Raw genomic sequence first — 21713 nt, 5'->3', positions numbered from 1 at the left:
CAGCAAACGTGGACTATTGCACCCTTCTTAAATCTTCGTTCGCGAAGCCAAGCCGAGAGAGAGAGAGAGAGAGAGAGATCCCTATTTGAGTATGTCAGTACAGAGAACATTATAATGATACACTATTCTGGTTTGGCATTAATACCAATTATTTTTATATCTTATATTAACATATAAAAATCTATTTGTAAACTGTCAGTTTTGGCTTTGTATATTTGTTATCTTGTATATGACTTCTGAAATAAAATTATTCTGAACTTAAAAAAAAACAAAAACAAAGGTAGCCAGGTTGCCTCTCCTATGACGATGCAATGTGAATGCATCTCTTGTAATCGCTCTCTTCGGTAGCCAGGGCTGAGCTGGGAATCCAGATGTAACCTCCCTCTCCTGCTCCCTAGTGGCTATTGGTAAAAATGCACCAGATTGCCCGGCTGGAGGGAACCAAACTGCAGGACTGCTCTGCCAAGCGAGACTGAAGGCAAAGGAAGGGAACGCATCACATGATTGTGAGACAGAGAAATGACAAGTCACCTGCCTGAAAACGTCTTCCTGTCACTCCGTCTGCCGGGGGTGGGGGTTCACATCTAAGCCAATCTTCTAAGCATTACCGTCATTCTCCATTCCTGCGCAAATGCTATCCAGACCAAATGGTCTTCCAACTTATTACTCTATTTTGTCATTTGATCCTAACTTTGTATCAGTTTACATTCTTAACCCACCAGCTATATGTCTTTCAACTCACTGTACCCCATCCCCTCATCTGAAGAAGTATGCATGCATATGAAAGCTTACATTCTGAATGAAACTTTGTTGGTCTTAAAAGAGCTACTGGACTCCTGCTTTGTTCTACTGCTTCAGACCAACACGCCTGCCCATTTGGATCTAAACCTTAACAAAAATACCCTAAGAAAAGTGCCACCTTGCCTCTTTCCTAGTCCTGCACATTTTCCTGTATGCAGGGAGTTTTTAACATATGGGAGCATTCAGAAGTATTTCTCCATCATCCTTCAACTGAAGATGAGACATACATGTGGTGTCACACATGGGGGAGAGGGGCTGGTTATTTAATTTATCGGGAATTTCCCCGGTGGTCTGCTGCCACGGATGGCCAGGAGCAAGAAGAATAAAGTCCCAGTAACTCTGTCAGTGCTGCAATGGCCACTTAGATTGGCTCCTTCAGTGGCAACATAGAACAAAGTCAACATTGCCAGCTTGCACTGCCAGCACTTTGCGGGAAAAGCAATGGGTCGGCCATGCCCATTGCAGGTTAAAACAGGGAATCAGCTTGGTTAGGTCCTGGGTTATGTAACTTCCCAGTCCACCCTTGGAATAACACTGGTGAAGAGAATGACCAGGATGGAGGATCTCCCTAAGTTCAGAATTTGCTTCTGCTGTAGCCTCACAACATCACAAAAATATAACTGTGAATGCTTTCTAAATATTGGTCAAATGTAATAATTATCTGCACTTTATATGAAAACATTTGTATAATATTTAAAAGAAAATAATTTGACCAATATTTAGTAACTATTCATGGTTATATTATTGTGTTTTTGTGATTTTTGTTCCATGATTCTCTCATTTCTCTTTCTTGTCGCCTCACAAGGTGGCAAGTGACTCTCTTTCAGCCTAGGTTTGCCACCTGACTTGAAGAAAAAGGTCCTGTCCTTTTAATAGAGGCTTTATTACTTACCAGGTGATGTTATTTTCCTTCATGCAGTAGATAAAGGGGTTCTGATAAAGGGACAGGACATTTTACTCCGGGTATGCTGGGAACCTTACATCAGCAACCTTAATTCTCCATCTGCAATATGGGAGTAATAACGCTGGCCTGCCTTACAGGGCTTTTGTAAGCCCTGCAGAAAGATAATGTGTCTGAGGTTCCTTAGATGCTGAAGGCATTGTATGAATGCTAATTACTGCCTTATGCCTTTTAGGAAGCATTGATCATTCATTGCACCAGGACAGGATCATTGGATGCACCAGGACAGAGAAAGAAGTCAGGAATCGGCATATACTGAGATATGTATTTTCATAAATCATATTGGCTTCTAGGGTTGCCAACCTCCAGGTAGGTGCTGGAGATCTCCTGTAATCAGAACTGCTCTCCAACCTTATAAATTATTTATTAGCTATTTATTTAAAACATTTATTCCACTTTTCCTGGTGAAAATGGCTGCTTTGGAAGGTAGACTGCATGGCCTTATGCCCAACTGAGATCCCTCCCTAAACCTCACCTACCCAGGCTCCCACCCTCAAATCTCCAGGTATTTCTGAACCTGGAGCTGGCAACCCTTCTAGATTCCCTCATCTCTCAGTGTTCTGGGAATTAGTCTCTGGAGTTGCAGTTTCTTGGCTGGAATCTTGCAGATGTACAGGCTGCCATCTGTAGCCACTTTCTGGACATGCTGGTCATTCCACTTCTACAAGGTCCTCCAGGTGTGTCAATAGCACCTCCCAGCCAGTTGTGTCAAAGTCCACTGAGGCCATGTACAGATTCTAGGCTTTGTTCAAGAGGTGATGGTGGCATGATGGTAGTCTTGTTGCCTACAGCTACATGGCTTTGTGTCCTGCTATGTTCTTTGTTCGAACAGGTGGTGCAAGATGTGGAGCACTTCAAGAAACTGAGAAATTTGCAGCTGAGCAAGGAGAGCATATGCATCAAAAGGCCATGCCAATTCTCTCACCAAGTGTCTGAAAAATTATTGTAAGGCACAGCCTGCTCAACTTAACATCCGCAGCACTAATTTATCTCTAGGGGTGCCTTTCTCACTAACTCTGATGAAGGGATGCAACCTACACTATCACATGCCTGGTGGTCACTAATTGCACTCCAGTGTATTGGGTTTGCTTAAGGTTTGGGGTTTTTTTTTCCCCTTTTCAAAAAGAGCTAGCTTTTTGCACAGTCCTTCTCGCCAGCTGTTGTCCTTGTGGTGTATTTACTGTACACATTACAATGGAACAGTCTGTTCCCCCTCCCCCACATTGATATTTGTTTGTGTTGGTTTAGTCCCATGGGGTGGGGTTTCTGCTCTTTAGTTTTGTTACAATTGTAGACTGCATGAGCTCCCTTGTTCTGAAAGCAGCTGCTGCTATCCCTATACCTTCTTGTCAATAAATGGATTTTGCTTGGTACACACAGGTCTCTGCTCTGTGAACCGAAGAGCAGAAACTTCAGCGAATCCCCTATTCCTGGTCTGCAAGCAAAAGGGAACACTGCAGTCTTTTTTGTTCATCATTATCCGAACAATTGAAAAATGTGTTTCTAGGATTCCATGTTTATATCATTGTGTAACCTTTTTTAGCAGATGGTAACCATGGTGATTTTACATTTCCTGAGTCCAGCTTCATAGTTTCATTCCAAAATCTTTCCCCCATCATATTCATCAGCTTGTGATATCTGGAATCTTTTGGTGCTGAATTTCATGTAAGATCAAGCTGGTAGAGAAACCCGTCAGGTAGTCTTTCAGTCCAACAGATGGTCCTGTACCAAGGATGACAGGAATATCAGCCTTAGCAGGAGGCAGGAATAACGCAAAACTCAACATGGCCTACAAAAGTCACCCACTAGGCCAGATGTGGAGGTCACATGATGACATGCCTTGTCTTGTTTACTTCTGCTTGTTTTTCTAACAATAAAATTCCACGAGATGTTGTTCCACGAGAGAGTTCCATGAGAAAAATTCTATGAGAAAATACTGCAAGATACTTGGTAGAAAAAATATTACATTAATTGCTAAATCTTGGGGCAGGTGCATTATCCTCAAACAGCACAACTACTGGGCTGATTTACATAAATGGCCTTATAAATATGATTATGAGATCATTTCTAACTAATCTCACAACATTTCTCACATTACTTGATTTTTTTTAAAACTATCAGCAAAAAATCTAAACCAGGCATGGCCAGAGGCAATACTCACTTAACAGTTTACAGACAAATAGACAATACCAACGGTGGAAGAGAAGACAGGAGAGCTAGCATGTTCAGTCCTGGATAATTTAATGTTAGGTCTATACAACAATACAGAAAATTTTCAGCTGACTTAGCTGAGATAGTTCTTGGCATTCAAGTGACTGCTAATGGATCAAGATGCCTGCCAACCAGGCCAACAGCATGTATCCTATGGATGTTTTCCACTGATGAAAGTGCCCTTCCTTTGGAGGAGGAGTGGGTGATTTTTGATATTCCCCTCTCCTCCTCCCCCCTCAAGACCACCCACTTTGTCCCCCCTGTGGTTCATGGGTGGGGGATCGATGAGCTCTGGTGTGATGGAGAGGTGGAAAAGGCTGTTCCACAACCTTTTCACCACCTGCTGCTTGTTGGATCTGAGCCATTTCTTGAGGCATTCCTAGCAACTGAAACCTTCTTTAGTTTCAGTAAAGTGCAATGACCTGTGTTGATTTCTAAAATGGGATTAGGGCCTGCCTAGGATTCACCCCTTTGCATCTGAATGCCCTAATCCCAGATGTCTAGGAGACTCAGTGGCTGGGTGGACAGAGACATTTCCCTTTGTTCATTAACTTCATATTTTCCACAGGTGCTGAAGACAGGTTGCAGGACTGAGCCCAGATAACAGGAACTGTTATCATTATTTCCCCCCCTGCCCCAATGTGATCTAATAGAAACTAAATACCCAAGAAAAGTCACTCACACAAGGAAACAAGAAGCGTCTTCCTGGATCAGATAATGGTTCACCTATGTCCTACTTCTCATAATGGTCAACTAGACACCTGAGAAGACCCAAGAGCATAGATACAACAACCTCCCCATGTTGTGGTCCTTCGCAAACACCTCTGAATGTGGATCTAGCTGTTGATGAACTTATCAGAAAGAACATAATTTATGTGACACTGTCCATTAGAGCACATTCTCTTCAACTCCTGGAACAGATCCCATCCAGAAAAATTAGGTAAGTAGGTCTAGATGCTTTAAAAAGATGGGCCTGAGTTCAAAATGTTCCACACATGGAAAAATGGCTTCACATCTGGAACAAGGATCCAGAAAATGAGTGGGGCCACAAGAAAGCATCCTCAAGCTAAAGTCTTGAGACACATTTCTCTATCATATTGTTGGTTCATACTTGCTCAGTACATATAAATATCTCACAGAAACAAGCACAGTCCTTATGGAGTGTTAGGTAGACTTCCCTTTTAATATGTATGATGGCAATGAAAACAGTTTCTCATATGGTGGAGGTGAGAAATCACAGTAAACATCTTCAAACAAAGCTCCCTTGGGTTCGTTGAAGCTATCAGTTGACCTGGAAATGTGAAGGTGGGGAGAGACACATTTTATAAGTGCTATAAACATAAAGTGCAGGAAGCAAAGAAAGCTGGCAGTTTACAAAAGCAGATATTTTTAGAATTAAATACCATGTGCCGCTTCCAAAATCTCTGTTAGGCACAGATCATCAGTGAGGACATGTATTTGGATATTAACTATTTAAAACCTGATCCATAATGCCTGGTGTGTTATATAGCCCTTATAATTAATCCAAATTTGGTGGAGAGGAGTTAACAATAACCAGTGGTGGGATTCAAATAAATTAACAACAGGTTCTATGTCCTAATGACCATTTTAACTATACCAAAAGATATACTGAAAGGTAGTTTAATAATTCACGCATTAAATACTGCAATAAGAACAGTAAAAGAGGTAAAGACAACTAAACTGTTGTTAATTTATTTGAATCCCACCACTGCATAAGACCACCCACTAAATTCATTTATAGGTGAGATATGAACCTGGAGCTTTGTGGTTTGTGGCTGAGCCACTAAACTATACCAGCACTGCAAGTTAGGGAGCGCTCTGAAGGATTGTGTAGAAGAGCTCTTTAAAAGCTGCACCCTGCCACAAAGATTCCAGTTGTATATCGTTACAGTTGGATCAGTGTTTTTCACTCAGTGGATTGGAAGCCACATGTGGCTCTTTGGCATGCTCTTCTGAGTATTGTTCCCCAGTGCAGGACCTGGCCCATGTTTCAGGAAAGTAGACCAAAGATTTTGCCTAATGGGGCTTGTGGCTGATAGCTGGTTCTCACTTTGAAATAGCCACCAGTGGAACAGGTAAGCTGCAATCCTCCTTAAAGTGCAGTCCTCCTGCCAGGGATGGAAATAAATATGGCTCTTTTGGTTGATGGCAATCGTAGATGTTGCTCTCCATGAACTACTGAATGAGTACCACTGAATGAACCACTGAATGAGTACCACGGAGTTAAAGAGAACACCTTAAAAGAAACTTTTGCTTCACACTGAAAGAGACAGGGTGGTAGGGTTACCAACAGACCTGGAGGAAAATGTCCTGTCCTTTTCAAAGAGGCTTAATCTGTTATTTGTTATGACATGCAGGTAAACCACATCCTGTTAAACCTCTGTTAGAGGGACAGGGCATTTCTAGCATCTTTTTTCTCCAGGATGTTGGCAGCTCTAGGTTGGTCTTAGCTACAACTCAGTGCTTTCTGTCTAACCAGTCTCTTCATTTCTTTTGGACCACACACCTTATCTGGAATATCAAGTGGAAATGGAACTAGTCTTTATCTAGAATCATTTTGTATTTGTGGAGCTATTAAAAGGTGTTCTGAATTCATACATTTCCTGGCAAGAGTGACTCATGGGAAGACATAACAAACTCTGTTGTAAGCCAAGTGATAAAAGATAGATCTTTCTTCCCAAAGTGAATGTCTTCGCAGTGATAACGATGGGAAAACCACCAACCCATTTTGGAGAGTTCTACCCCTCCTTCCTTTCCTGAACAATTAAGACATGTGGATTTATTTAGCTATCCCTTTGCAAATGTCCCCAGGTTAAAAGACTGGCCAAACAAAAACTGACACAAAGAAAGTTTTTGACAGAGAGTGGAAAGCACTTTGGCAGTTCAGTAAAGCTATCAAAGCAGATCTCTTTACCCCTTCAAAAAACTTGGTGAGATAGAGCGGCTAAAACTGTGAGGCAGAAGTTCTTCATTCATATCTAGCTTTAGGTGTGCCAGGTCTGTGTTGGAAAATACCTGGAGACTTTGAGGATGGATCTGGGAGAGGGTGGGGTTTGGGGAGGGCAGGGGCCTCAGCATGGTCCAATGCCATAGAGTCCACCCTTCAAAGCAGCCATTTCCTCCAGGGGAGCTGATCTCTGCCAGCTGGACATCAGTTGTAAAAGTGGGAGATCTTCAGGCCCCATGTGGAGGCTGGCAACCCTGCAAAGTCACAGCAACTGCACTGGGTAGCTTAGGCAAGACATTTCTCCCAGCTCCTATGTGTAAAAATGTATAATAAAGAGGCCTACTTTATAGGAGGGTTGTAGGGGTTACCAAGATAACAAGCCTTGAGCTTCTGAATGTGTCATAACATTCAGCAACACAATTCAATGAAATTATGGGCCAAACTGGACAAGATGTGGAAATATTGGAAATGAAATTCCTAGTGTTGTCTCCCTCCCCCCCCCCCAAAAAAAGACATGTGGGGCCCGAACTTGAATTAACCATAACATGAAAGGAGTAGGTATCTGTCTCTTGCCATTTTCCTGATCTGAAATGGCCCCAAGATGTCCTGACCTGGATAGACCAGCCAAGCCCAATCTTGTCAGATCTCAGAGGCTAAGCAGGCAGTGGTCAGTACTTGGATTGGAGACTCCCCTTAAAATACCCAGTTGGGAGGTGGAGACAGGCTTATTCAGCCACCTCTCTGAATATCCTCCAGGCCCCCAGTAGGGGTCAGTCACCATAGGTAGACATGACTTCCAGGTGCAAACACATGCAAAAAAAGAAGAAGAAATGGTTCCAAGGTATTCCTATGGATATCATTTCACAGTCACTCCTCTGACTGTACTGGCTGCCCATCAGCTACCAGGGTCAATTCAGGGAAGTGGCCATCACATAAAGAGCCCTTCCGCAGGGCCTGCAAGACCACCCTTTTTAAATTAGCATACTCGGACTGCTAGGAAAAACGGTAACCAAGGGTCCGCCAATGCGGTCTAAAGATCTATACCGCATCACAACTGTATTACTGGATTGGTTTTAAGTTAATATTTTAATGTTTTATTGCTCTATATTGTAATTTTAAGGTTTTACTTGTTATTGTATGATTGTAGAATGTTGTTAGCCGCCCTGAGCCTGCCGTGGTGGGGGAGGGCGGGATATAAATGAAATAAATAAAATAAATTCATGGCCTGGATCCCACAATCCATGAGTCTGCATCTCCCCCTATGCTTCACCATGAGCAGGGCATTCTGCAGATGCTCCCCTTCAAATAGGCAAAATCAATAACTGCCTGAACACGTATATTCTCTGTTGTGACCCCCCACACAAACACACGCCCCTTATAGAATGGCCTGTCTGGAGACGTCTCACCCACCTGGCTAAACTATGCAAAAATGAATTATTCAGCAGAGCTTTTTACGTGGATAATAGGACAATAGTTTAATGAAATGTTTTTCAGAATTATATTTTGGTAAAGGAATAGGTGCTGTGGACCTATAGTATCTAGTACATACTATCTGTTGCTGCAAGTATGATCTTACCTTTAAATGCTTTGGAGAGGAAGTGGGGGGGGGGGGGCGACACACACCTGCAATCCAACCTGCAAAATCACAGCTTGGAGTGCAAATGCATGTGCATGCTCCACTTCATCCCAAGCATTAAAAGATACCTTTAAATACTTTGGGCAAGAACTGGGGGAATGGCATGCGCATGCAATCCAAACTATGAAATCGTGGTTTAGAGTGCAAATGCATGCAACCCCTCTTCTCCCTCAAAGGATTTAAATGCTTTGGGGAAGAAGGGGGGGGCATGTATGTTTGCACTCCAAGCCACAGTTTCGCAGCTTGCATGCACTTATGCTGGGAATCCCCTCACTTCTTCCCCAAAGCATTTAAAGGGAAGCTGGGGGGTAGGGCGCCTGCCTGTAATCCAAGCCGTGAAATCATGGTTTGGAGTGCAAATACATGCGTGCAAAGGATGCTGGTGTTGCCCCTCTTGCTCTTGCACCCGGGGCAGCTGCCCCCTCTGCCCCCCCTCCCCGATCCAGCCCTGTCTTCTGGATACAAAGCTACTGAGCCTAACATCAGCAGCATGACCTGTAAATTAGGTATTTTGCAGTGCCACCCTAAGCAAAGTTACACCCTTCTAAACAAACTGACTTAAATGAATTTAGATAAATGCAACTCTTGTGGTATTTCGCGTCCTGGTATGTGTTGTGCCGGTTCCTGCCTACAAACTATCCTGCATTCACTGGCGTTTCTCAAGGATTTAAGGGTGGTCGTGGTAAAAAGCAAACCGTGACGCTTCTGGGGGACGTTGATGTCATGAGGGGTCAGCGCGAGGTGACGTGGCCTTGCGGGAGCAGGCTGGGGAGGGCCGGCAGCGGGTGCCAAGAAAGAGACAAAAGTTTACTGTGGTCGCCTCTTCGCCCCTCTCCTCCCCCCCCACCCGAAGCGCCTGGTCTCGCTGCCCTATGGAGCCCGCCGTTTCCTCCAGCCTCACCTTCATCGGGGTGCAGAAAGCAAAGGCGACCCCTTCCTCCTCCTCCTGCTGCTCAGCGGTGAAGGGGGAGGCGGCGGTTAACAGCAGGCGCCCGACCAACAAACGGTTCTATAGAACTGATAGCACATTAGGTAACGGTTCCATAGAACTGGTGCGAACCTGCTGAATCCCACCACTGACAATAACCATAAATACTTGAAAATCTTTAAATCTGGCCTTTATTCTGACATCTGTCCGTCTGGTTTAAGTCAAAGGGAGAGGTGACAGGGAGGTAAGAGTGACTCTGCGCATATTTACCAGTCAGCAGATTTACCCACAAATCTCGCTGCCAATTGTGCTGGCAGGTTTCTCTTTCCAAAGTGGTGTTTAACCTGTTTATGCAGATTATATTGCTTGAGAAGAGCTGTGATTTGATTCTATATAAGCACTGGCTTCTATATGGTTTTATAGTCTGTTCTCTGTCATACTATGTATGCCAGGCACAGGGATAAATGTTTTGTTGCAAGCGCTGGCCTACAGGTAAGCAATGCTCAATAGCTATTTGGCTGACTGCTGTGGTTAACTGGTGAAAAGTGAGCAAATTGAAATTAAACCCTGAAGAAACAGAGGTAGTGGTTGGAAAGATGGAAGCCTTGAAGGACATTGTTCTCCTCACTTCTGATGGAGTTCAACTGACTCAGTTAAAAGCGTTGGGGTCATACTGGATCCAGATTTATTACTGAAGAAGCAAGTTAATGCAGTTGCAAAAAAAGAAGTATTTCTACCAACACAGCCTGGCTTGTAAGATGGCCCCTTACTTTGTTGTGGCTGACCTGGCCTCCTGGATCAGCACCTCAGTAACATTGAAACTAGATGCATTGGTCTCCCCTCAGAACCAACTTGGAAACTCCAGCTAGCCGCCAAATGCCATGGCTTGGTTATTAACAGGTGCTAGATGGAGTTGTCAGAACTTAAGAACTTCAAACGGATCCCATACTTGGTTACAAAGTTAGGATTTTATTGAAGAGAACTAAGCACCGGAAAAGGCAAGATAACAGTGATGGCGAGAGCCAGCACCAGCACAATTTTATACACGTAAAGCAAACATCTCACAAAGCCACAATTCACACCGTTACAGGCACATCTGTCTTCTCACCATCACTATCAGTAGAGAGGATGCCTCCCTACTCCGAAGGCCATGCTGCTCGGCTTCAAAGGGTCCAGTGTGAGAATGTGCAGAGACATAACATAACTCATTCTACAGCCCCAAATATTTTGGATACCAGTGGGACAAGGTTAATTACTATTCAAGCACTTTGGGTCAAGCAAGGGTTACAACATGGAGTCAGTTTGGTTCAGTAACAAAGCAGCTCTAAGCCACAGTAAAAGTACAATACAGCATTGGTCACATTATAGGGAACCAGCAGTAAAGACACAAGTTCTGACATACTGCCCCCCCTAAGCGCCCCCTCCCGCGGGGCCAGCCTTGGGCTTGTGCGGGTACAGTAGGTGAAACTTTTTCAGCAGTTGCGGAGCGGCTACGTTCTGAGATTCGACCCACTCGTCACAGCTCGGGGGGAAGTGTTTCCACCTGATCAAATAATACAGTTTCCCCCTTTTGACTTTGGAGTCCAGGATCTCCTGGACCTCATGGTGACTCTGACCCCTCACTGTCGTCGGAGGGGGCGGTGGGGCCCTGGGATGGAAGGACGTAGCACCAGGGTCTTTCCGAAGCAAGCTGCAATGAAAAACAGGATGGATCTTACTTAGAGATTTGGGTAGTTCAAGTTCCACCGTTACTTTGTTTATTACCCTTTTTATTTTGAAAGGCCCAAGAAACTTCAGTGCGAGTTTGCGACAGGACTGGGGAAGGGGAAGGTTTTTTGTGGACAGGAAAACTGTATCCCGCACCTTTAGGTCCCACTCTGGGGAGTGTTTTTTGTCAAACTCCTTTTTGTAGGCTTTTTTCGCTTCCTCCAGGTTTTCCTGAATACCCTTCCAGCCTTCACGGAGGCCCTCCCACCATTGTTGACAGGATGTGTATTCGGACGGGCTGGCGGGGAGGGCGAGAGTGGGAAACGGCTTGCCCTCGTAACCATTGATGATTTGAAAAGGGGAGGTTTTGGTCGAGCTATGGAGGCTATTGTTGTAGCCATATTCTGCAAAAGGGAGGAGATCCACCCAGTTGGACTGTTGGAAATTAATGAAGCAGCGGAGGTACTGTTCCAGAAGACCATTAACCCTCTCCGTCTGTCCGTCCGACTGGGGGTGGTAGGCAGAGCTTAGTCCTTGCTCGATGCCAGCGAGTTTGCAGAACTCCCGCCAGAAGTTGGCAACGAACTGCGTCCCGCGGTCGCTAATGACCTTGTCTGGGAACGAGTGTAGGCGTACAATGTGGGTGAAAAAGAGCTGGGCGAGTTTTTTGGCCGTGGGTAGCTTTTTGCACGGGACGAAGTGGGCTTGCTTTGAAAATGTGTCGACTACGACCAGGATGACTGTTTTGCCCTGTGAAGGTGGGAGTTCGACAATGAAATCCATGGAGACTACCGACCACGGTCGGGTGGCTGTAGGGAGGGGAACCAGGTGGCCCGGGGGTTTACCCCCCCTTCGCTTTGCCATGAGGCAGGTGGGACATGAAAGAACAAACTCCGACACATCTTTTTTAATTTTTGGCCACCAGAACTGGCGGGTGAGTAAGTTGAGGGTTTTGACATAGCCAAAGTGGCCGGCCAGGCGACTCGAGTGGCAGCGCTCCAAGACTTCTTTTCTGAGGGGAGTGGGCACATAAATTTTTTCATTGTGCAGCCAGAGCCCGTTTTCGGCTTTAACCAAGTTAGGGGGGCGGTCGGCCTCCTGGTTATATTCTGAGAGGAATCGAGGCAGCAGATCTGAATCCGGAGGGCTGGTCTGCTTGCCGGAGCGGGTAGTGACCCCCCCCCCCCCGAGATGGCTGAGGGGGAAATTAATGAGTCCACTACCTCCTCCCGGAGACTGTCGTGTTGTGGCATGCGAGAGAGGGCGTCTGCTAAAAAGTTCTTTGAGCCTGGGATGTGTTTCAGCACAAAGTCAAATTTAGCAAAGAAACCTGCCCACCGGATTTGTTTTGCAGTCATTTTGCGGCGCCCGGTGAGGGCTTCAAGGTTTTTATGATCGGTCCAGATTTCAAAGGGCACTCTCGCTCCCTCAAGCCAGGAGCGCCAGGTTTTTAGGGCAAACATGACTGCAAACGCCTCCTTGTCCCAGACCGACCAATTTCTTTGTTCGTTGGAAAATTTCCTTGAGATATAGGCGCATGGTCGGAGCACCCCATTTTCCCCTCTCTGCATCAATATGGCTCCCACTGCGGCGTCGGAGGCGTCGCATTGGACCACGAAGGGTTTCAGTTCATCGGGATGAGCCAACACGGGTTCGGAGGTGAAGAGGCGTTTCAGTTCAGTGAAAGCTTTTTGGCATTCCGGCGTCCACGTTAGGCGCGCGCCTGGCTTTTTCGCCTCGTCACCCTTCCCTTTGGTTTTGAGGAGTTCCGTGAGGGGGAGCATGACTGTAGCAAACCCCTTAATGAAGTCGCGGTAAAAGTTAGCGAACCCGATAAAACTTTGTAATTGTTTGCGGGTTCGAGGGGGCTCCCAGTCTAGTACCGCTTGGACCTTTGCGGGGTCCATAGCCAATCCCTCCCCCGACACCCGGAAACCCAAATAGTCCAATTCGGTCTTGTGGAACTCGCATTTCGACAATTTGGCATACAGTTTGTGTTTGCAAAGGGTGCTTAACACTTTTCGGACCAGGGGCACATGAGACTTTAGATCTTGTGAATAGATAATGATGTCATCAAGGTACACCACCACCCCCTTAAACAGGAAGTCCCGTAGCACTTCATTGATAAAGTTCATGAATACACCAGGGGCTCCTTGCAGTCCGAAGGGCATGACTAGGTACTCAAACTGTCCCAGGGGGGTGTTGAACGCTGTTTTCCACTCGTCCCCCTCTTTGATGCGGACGCGGAAGTACGCGTCTCAGAGATCAAGCTTTGTAAATACTTTTCCCTTTGCTACGGTGTTCAACAAATCCTTTATCAACGGGATCGGGTAGGCGTTGGACATGGAAATCCCGTTTATAGCACGAAAATCTGTGCAAAGCCTAAGAGACCCGTCCTTTTTCTTTCGGAAGAGGACGGGGGCGGCATGGGGGGCAGTGGCCGGTCGTATGAAGCCGCGCTTAAGATTCTTGTCCAAAAACTTTCGGAGTTCAGCTTTCTCCGCCCAACCCATGGAGTACAGTTTCGCCTTGGGAAGCTGTTGCCCTGGGATCAGCTCAATGGCACAGTCCGTAGGGCGGTGGGGCGGTAGCTCGTCCGCTTCCTTCTCGCTAAACGCTAGTCTTAGATCCTGGTATTCCTTGGGGATTGAGGCGACTTCCTCGAGAGTGAGGCAAGCCCGCATGTTTTGGGGGGGAGCATGCGGCCCCCATTCGGGGCGCCAGTGGTGGTGCTCACACCTCCAATCCGGGAACCGGACGATTTGTTCCTCCCACCTTATGTCTGGTTGGTGGCGGGCGAGCCAAGCCGAGCCTACCACCACGTCAAAAGAGCAAGAGGGGGCAATTACGAAAGTCTCGATCCCCCAATGCTCCTCGGTTCCCACCGGGACCGCCTGAGTCTCTAAAGTACATGGTTCCCCCCTCATGGGCCCCCCGTCCATCTGCTGGAACTGCATCGGTTGTGGCAGGGGTGAGGTGGCTAGTCCCAACGCCTCAACTAGGCGGGGGGTGATCAGGTCCCTGTTACACCCTGAGTCGATCAGCGCTCGGGCGTGCATGAATCTCTTTAGGTTAGGGTTAAGGAGGGTAACGGCCATAAATAGTAAACCCCCTGTTGCTCTCACCGTGAGGAGTGCCGGCTGTTGTTGGACCTGCTTTGCGGCACCCATTAAAGCAGGTCGCTGTCGTTTCCCGCCGACTCGGTGTCGTCCGACTCCTCGGTCGATTCTTCCACTGTCGCCAAGTCGGTGGTAAAATCCTCGTCAGTCGCCAAGGAAGTGGCGACGGAGCCCCGGCTGGGCTCCTTCGAGCGGCTGCTCTTTTTCTTTTTCGGCCCCGGGGTGGTTTGCTTCGCCGTGGGTGGGGTGGAACCTGCTTTCACTGGGCAGTTGGCAGCGAGATGATTTGGGTCTCCGCATTTGAAGCACTTGCGGGCGGGAGACGGGGTGGAGGTCGCCGGGGCCTTCTTCCCTTCGGATTTAGTCGGGGTGAGTTTTGCCCCCTTCTTCGCCAGCTGCTGTCGTCGCATCCCCACATGTTGGAGGTTGGTCTCCACTTCTCCGGCCAGTTGGATCCATCCGACCAACGTGTCGGGCCTCCCTTGACTGTAGCAGCGGTCGAGGATGTTCGGGTTCAGACCATTGATGAACGCGGTATATTTCATGACCTCGTTCCATCCCCTCGCTGCTGCGCAGTACCCCAGGAACTCGGTGGCATACTCGCGAGTGGAGCGGTTGCCTTGCTCTATGCGCTGAAGGGCGGCGACAGCCTTCTCCTCCCGTAGAGGATCGCCATACTGGCGGAGCATCGCGTGCAGGAACCCCGCCACAGTAGCTAGTTCGGGCTTTCTCCCCATGAAAAGCCCCACGTACCACTTGCGGGCCGCACCTCTCAGTCGGGACGCGATGTGGTACACTCGGCTGGCTTCAGTCGGGTAATCTGCACCCCAGTGGGTGAAGAACGTGTCGCACTGTATGGTAAAATACTCCACGTCCTCCGGATTCCCATCGAAAGTAATCTTCAACTCCCTTCCTCGACCCTCGGCGCCCCCGGCGGCGGCGCTGGGCCCGGTAGAGCCGGCAGGATCGGGGCGGGTGGCGCCGGGGGCCCCGGAGCGGGCAGAGCCGGTGGCGCCGGGGCAGCCGGGGCCAGCGGAGCTGGTGGTGCCGGGGCAGGCGGAGCCGGCGGCGCCGGGGCGGCCGGAGCCGGCGGGGCCGGGTCGGCCGGAGCCTGCGGGGCTGGGGCCGGCGGAGCCGGCGGGGCTACGGGCGGTTGCCCCAGTGGTAGCCCTCCAATCGGGACTCCCAGGACCGCAGTTTGCAGAGTGCGGAGCTGGTCGTAGATCGCGCCCAGGTTCTGCTGCAACTCCTCGGCCATCGTCACGCGGGATCGATGCACATCGTCGTGGATCTCCCGCACCCAGTCGAATAAGTCGTTGCGGAGGGTCCGGATCTGGTCGTCTCCCCCTCGGGGCTCCGGGCCCTCCGCCTGGTCGTCGTCGCCGTCTCCGGCTCCCCCTTCGCCCAACATGCTTCTGTACCGTTGCTCCGCGGCGTCGATTGCTGCCGTGGACTTCCGCGGGCTCCAGGTTCGCGGGGCGGGGAACGCGGCGTCGACCGAGAAAGGCGCTGGGACCTTAATTTTGCGCCGAACCCCCGTCACTTTTGGGTCGAGCGGCGGGTCCTCTGTTGGGGTGGTGGGCTCTCCGTCGTCTGGCACTTTTGCCGCCATCAGGCCAAGCCTCCAGTACAGATAAGCCACGAACAATGGGATCACTGTTATAATGTCAGAACTTAAGAACTTCAAACGGATCCCATACTTGGTTACAAAGTTAGGATTTTATTGAAGAGAACTAAGCACCGGAAAAGGCAAGATAACAGTGATGGCGAGAGCCAGCACCAGCACAATTTTATACACGTAAAGCAAACATCTCACAAAGCCACAATTCACACCGTTACAGGCACATCTGTCTTCTCACCATCACTATCAGTAGAGAGGATGCCTCCCTACTCCGAAGGCCATGCTGCTCGGCTTCAAAGGGTCCAGTGTGAGAATGTGCAGAGACATAACATAACTCATTCTACAGCCCCAAATATTTTGGATACCAGTGGGGCAAGGTTAATTACTATTCAAGCACTTTGGGCCAAGCAAGGGTTACAACATGGAGTCAGTTTGGTTCAGTAACAAAGCAGCTCTAAGCCACAGTAAAAGTACAATACAGCATTGGTCACATTATAGGGAACCAGCAGTAAAGATACAAGTTCTGACAGGAGTGAAGGACCAAAACATTACTCTCATTCTGCAGACACTCACAATCTTCTTTATCTTCCTCCCCCACAACAGACACTCTGTGAGCTGGGTGGGGCTGAGAGGACTATCACAGCAGCTGCCCTTTCAAGGACAACCTCTGCCAGAGCTATGGCTAACCCAAGGCCATTCCAGCAGGTGCAAGTAGAGGAGTGGGGAATCAAATCCGGTTCTCCCAGATAACAGTCTGCACACTTAACCACTTCACCAAACTGGCAAAAGGTGTACTATAAATAATATAAATAAAATAAATGAAACTAATGCTAGCACTTGACTGCTCCCCCAAAATAGGCAGCACGGTTGCCGAGGTGTACATGTTGCTTGCACTTATTGACCTTACATGACTTGGGAGTGGGTTATCTGAAGGGCTGTTTTGTCCCATGCATTCCTTCCCAGGAATTAAGATCACAGAGAGAGGCCCTCCTGAATGTCCCTCCAATCAAAGAAGCTCATCTGGTGGCAGCCCCACAACATTTTATGGGTTTTATAATTGTTTTGTTGTGTTTTTAATAACATTTCCATTATATTGTAAGCTGCCTTGAGTCCCGCAAGGGAGAAAGGTGCCTAACAAATGTTTTAAATAAATAAACTGGCAGACCGCGTGGCAGACTGGGCAGGGAGATGAAGTGAATGCTGTATTTCTCCTCCTTCTCAGCATAGGCAAGACGACATTGTCTTGTGTGTGCATTGCAGTTAGTAACACAGAAGAGAGATGGAGAGACACAAGCTAAGGGCCAAACCAGACAAGATGCAAGTAATAAAGATCTGAGAACTCTTGACGTCTTCAGTGTTCTTAAGTATGTGCATGCACATGTATGTATACTTTTAACCCTTTCTGTCTTCCCTATACAATTTCCTTGAAGAAAATTTCCCCTGATGCTGAGTGGTAAGGGACCAGTGAGGGAGATGTTATAGGCCCATAGAGATTGTGGAAGTGGGATAAGCACTAATGTGCATCTGTCCTGCTTTGCCTTCACAACTGCAGCAGAGGAACCAATTTGCAAAAAAGCAGATCATGCATAAAGGCCATGAGGTTTCCATAGGACCACATAATTGTATTCCTCATGCATTAAGAGGCAAGGAATGCATCTACTTCATGGTAGATGCCTTTGCAAACACAGGCAGACTGCATGCTTAGATACAATCAGTGTCCCTTTGTTGCCCATAATTGGAATCAGATTTTGTTATGAAGATAAGTCTGAACTAGGGGAAAGAGGCTGGCAGATGGTGCAATGTGCTGCTTATGCTCAGACTTGTAGGTGGGGAGAGTACAATATTGCTTATTATGAAAAAACTGCCAAGCTGCAAAACAGCTCCAGGACTTGCAAAGAGAGAGCATGCTTAGTATTCCTCATTGTAGTCACTTCCCTTACTTGCTCACATCTGGCTCTCCAAAAAAGCTGCCTTCAGCAAAAGCAACACATTGAGATATAGCTGGGGATTATGATGCAACAGTATAAAAGGAAAGCAAATAGTTGTAGATGTCTGAAGAGTCCCTACTGCAAAAGAGCCCATGCCCAGCTGTACATTTTCCAGAATGGTCACAGAGTGTGAAAACTGTTACTTTATTTTCCACCTTTTCCAAGATGGCATAAGTATCTGCAGATATAACTCTCAAGAGTTGGGTAGAATTTATTCACTGTGCAATCCACTTTTTAATTCTGCTGTCCACTTGATATGATATGAGCAGGGAATTACCTACTGATCCCAAGCAAGGTACAGATTTCTGACAACATTTCATGCACCAAGTCTTACTGCCCATTTCCTGCCACTGTATGTGTGTTTTTCTGAAGCCACAGGGCAGGTTGGAGGAAGGGGAATAAAGTTTTGTCCCTAAATTGTCACCATCATTTTTGGTGCCAGTGAATTTTTCCAGAGGTGGAGGGACACTACTGGAGCCTGTTCCTGTTAACTGAGAGAGAGAGACTATAACTGTATGCAGCTGCTGGTGCAACCTTGGGTCAGTCATAACTCTCGTCTCTCTCAGAGCTGTTCTCCCAAGAGCAGTTCTTGAAAGGGCTCTCTCAGCCCCAGCTACCTTACAGGGTGTCTGTTGTGGTCAGGGGAAGGGAAAGGAGACTGTAAGCCACTATGAGATTCTGAGTGAAGGGCAGGGTAGAAATCCAACCTCCTCTTCTATTGTTGAAATTGGCTAATTGCATTAGGTTTCACCTATTATTTACTGCAAATAATGTTCTGTTGGTACTTACTCAGTCCTCCAGTATGGTTTGGTTGTGCTTTATACTACTTGGAGTGCAGAGCTGGAAGATGCTCCAAGCCATGAAAATTCTGGTTTCCCTTTTCTACACACTTCCCAGATCTGTTGTATTTTTTTAAAGCAAGGATGACATGTGTGCAAAAGAAAATAACTGCTTAACACTCTACTGATAGGGAAATCTGGCAAGTACATGTTTATGATAAACTGGGCAATAGAACATGCTACCCAACATTAGGTACTTTTTAGAGGTAGACATTTTTGTTGACCTGATCCAAATAATGCTAAGGTATACATTTTTATTGCTGCATCTGTACTTAAGATCTTATAGAAGTCATATTTAGCCCTAACAGCAGATAAGTGCCCATGTCTGGATATGACTCCCCAATATTACAGGAAGTCAATTGGAACATGGTCAGAGTCTTACTCATCTTTACCATTAATTTTATTAATGCATTTATTTCATTTGTTGTCTTTGTCCACAATGGGGAAATAAAGCAGCTTACATCATTCCCCTTCCTCTATTTTATCCTTACAACAACCCTGTGAGGTAGGCTAGGCTGAGAGTGTTACTGGCCCATGGTCACCTAGTAACTTTCCATGGCAGAGTGGGAATTCAAACCATTCTCTCAGATCCCAGTCCAGCATTCTAACTACTGCAGGACACAAGCTCTTACATCATCCTGACATTTTTTTAAAAATCTGGAGCTAAAACTTGAGTGTAATTTAGTTACTTCATTTATACCTTACTTTTCTCCATTACGGTGACCCAAAGTAGCTTACAATATTTTCTTCTCCATTTTATCCTCACCACAGTCCTGTGAGAAAGATTAGGTTGAGAATGACTACCCGGAAGTTACCCAGAAAGCTTCCATGGCAAAGTGAATATTCAAACCTAATTGGATCCTCTTCCTACTACACAGCACTCATTCAAACTTCTGGCTCTAATACAAGCAGGCCTCAAATTCAGTGGGAGCTCACAGGAGCACAGCTCCTGAACCTTCCTGAGAGTTCCACCTCTGCCTTCTGAGAGTTCTTCCTCCTCCTCCTGAGAGTTCCACCTCCTTGTCAATTGAATAGTAGATGCAGCTGCATAACAATCCCTGGAAGAGCTCCACCACCTATTTTTTCTACAAAATGACCCCTGAATACAAGGGAAGTATCTATTTAAATCCATTCCTGATCCACTATTGACAAAACTAGTGTTATTTCAGACCAGGGATAATAAAGATGCAAAATTAATGGGGAAGATGGTAGTGAGTTGAGAAATAGAATAACATTTTGAAAATCTAAAATGTGTTATCTGTTCATTCATTAATTGGAACAAGTTTCCTGTGAACCAGCTGGGGCCACTGCAGTCTTTAGGCAATGATCTCATTTAAAATCAGTAATTCTGTCTAAGCAAGAATCATGAGTTTCTTACCGTTCACTTCTGGTGTCCACTGCAAGACAAGCAGAGTGATCCTCATCTGCAGAAAATGCAAGGTTATCCAATGGGTAGGCATTATAATACTGGGGAGGGTTGGGATCAGGAATGATTGATCCAGAAGACAGAGGATGTCCATGATTGCTGCAAACTTGGTGGAAATTTGCAGAATTTATACCCAAACCTTCCTGGGCTGGGTAAGAAGGGATATATTGTACCACTGTTGCCCCATGGAAAGTTATTGGCTGGCTAATTCCAGTGAAAACAAATGACTGTCCACAAGTCTGGTCCACGCCTGATGTGCCTTCCTCTCTTTCACTGCAAGGCTTACAGGTGAGCATTTTAAAATTGCTCATTGCAATAAGCAAGAAAGTCACACCAACTGAAAGCAGAATCAGTCCTAGCAACTGAGTCCATTCAAAATGAGAGACTCCTTCATATTTTGCCCATCCCATTACAGTGAAAGTAATTCCTACTAGCCCCAAAAAGACACCAGAGAAGAGCAAAGTGGCACCAGTCTTGTTGTCATCAGATACCTGGGCTTCAGAGTTGTCTGGCTGATGCATAGCAATGGAGAAGATATTGATGGAGTAGTCTTCAATGGGATTGCTATTCCTCTCCATTAAAGCAGACCAGGACTAGAAAGCCCCAGATGAAAAAGAGGTTAGTACGTGTCAAGTCAGAGGTCCACATGAGTTATATAAAAACGTTGTGCATGTAGAGTTAATAGATAAATCATGTGAAACTTGGCCTAGAATAAAGTTCTGAGAAACGAACCATGAAGAGCCTCTATTCAGGGCTATAGTTCAATTCTGCCACCGTGTCAGAAAGTATCTTTTCTGGGCTGCTGGACTTCCTGTGGTTGATAAGTTACAGACTGGATCCAGTGGACTGCAGCCTTATCTGAAATCAAGAATTATTACTACTTTAAAAAAAAATCTTCCTTCCTTCAAGAGGCTCAAGATGACACACAGTGCTATCTGTTTTTCTATTTTGTCCTCAGTATTTTACACGGCACAATAATGATGTGTAGTAGCTTAGCCTCTGAGAGGGAATGACTGGCCCAAGCTTCATAGCTCAGGGGGATGGGGGGTTGAACCTGGGTCTCCCAGATCATAGTTTGGACAAGGTAACCCTAACGCCATGCTGGGTCTTGAGATCAGTTGCTGTAGCTGGAGATGGAAATACCTGAATGCGGCAAACAGAATGCTGGCTATGCATTTATACTAGGAATGCACAGTCTTGTTCTTTCTTTCTTTCTTTCTTTCTTTCTTTCTTTCTTTCTTTCTTTCTTTCTTTCTTTCTTTCTTTCTTTCTTTCTTTCTTTCTTTCTTTCTTCCTTTCTGTTTTTGCAGGCTTATATTCTGCCCTTTCCCATAGATGGGCTCAGGGCAGATCACAACATAATTTAAATTACAATTAAAAACCTACAGATTAAAACCAAAAACAATACAATAAAACCGGTATATCAAGAGGCAATAAAATAAAATACATCATAGGCGACAAAGGCACATCCTACAGATTAAAACAACTATCGGCCCAAGAATGGGATA

General features: G+C 46.4%; 1 protein-coding gene across 1 annotated transcript; it reads right to left on the bottom strand.

Annotated features, from left to right (window-relative positions):
• Positions 1–5096: 5096 nt before the first annotated feature.
• TMEM174 (transmembrane protein 174) lies at positions 5097–20783 on the bottom strand. The gene is made up of 2 exons (XM_060235807.1): positions 20158–20783; positions 5097–5264 (listed from the first exon to the last, which is right to left on the bottom strand). The coding sequence occupies exons 1-2, from the start codon at positions 20781–20783 to the stop codon at positions 5138–5140; spliced, it is 753 nt and encodes a 250-aa protein (XP_060091790.1). The 3' UTR covers positions 5097–5137.
• Between the last annotated feature and the right edge of the window lie 930 nt (positions 20784–21713).

Source organism: Heteronotia binoei, chromosome 4, assembly GCF_032191835.1.
Source record: "Heteronotia binoei isolate CCM8104 ecotype False Entrance Well chromosome 4, APGP_CSIRO_Hbin_v1, whole genome shotgun sequence".
NCBI lineage: Eukaryota > Metazoa > Chordata > Lepidosauria > Squamata > Gekkonidae > Heteronotia > Heteronotia binoei.
The sequence above is the reverse complement of the archived record's forward strand: the minus strand, read 5'-3'. Positions and strand labels throughout refer to the sequence as shown.

Coding starts and splice junctions, on each gene's coding strand:
- TMEM174 (XM_060235807.1), bottom strand. CDS start 20,783: ATGGAGAGGAATAGCAATCCCATTGAAGACTACTCCATCAATATCTTC. Junction 5,265..20,157: donor GTGGACACCAGAAGTGAACG/GTAAGAAACTCA, acceptor TCACATTTCCAG/GTCAACTGATAGCTTCAACG.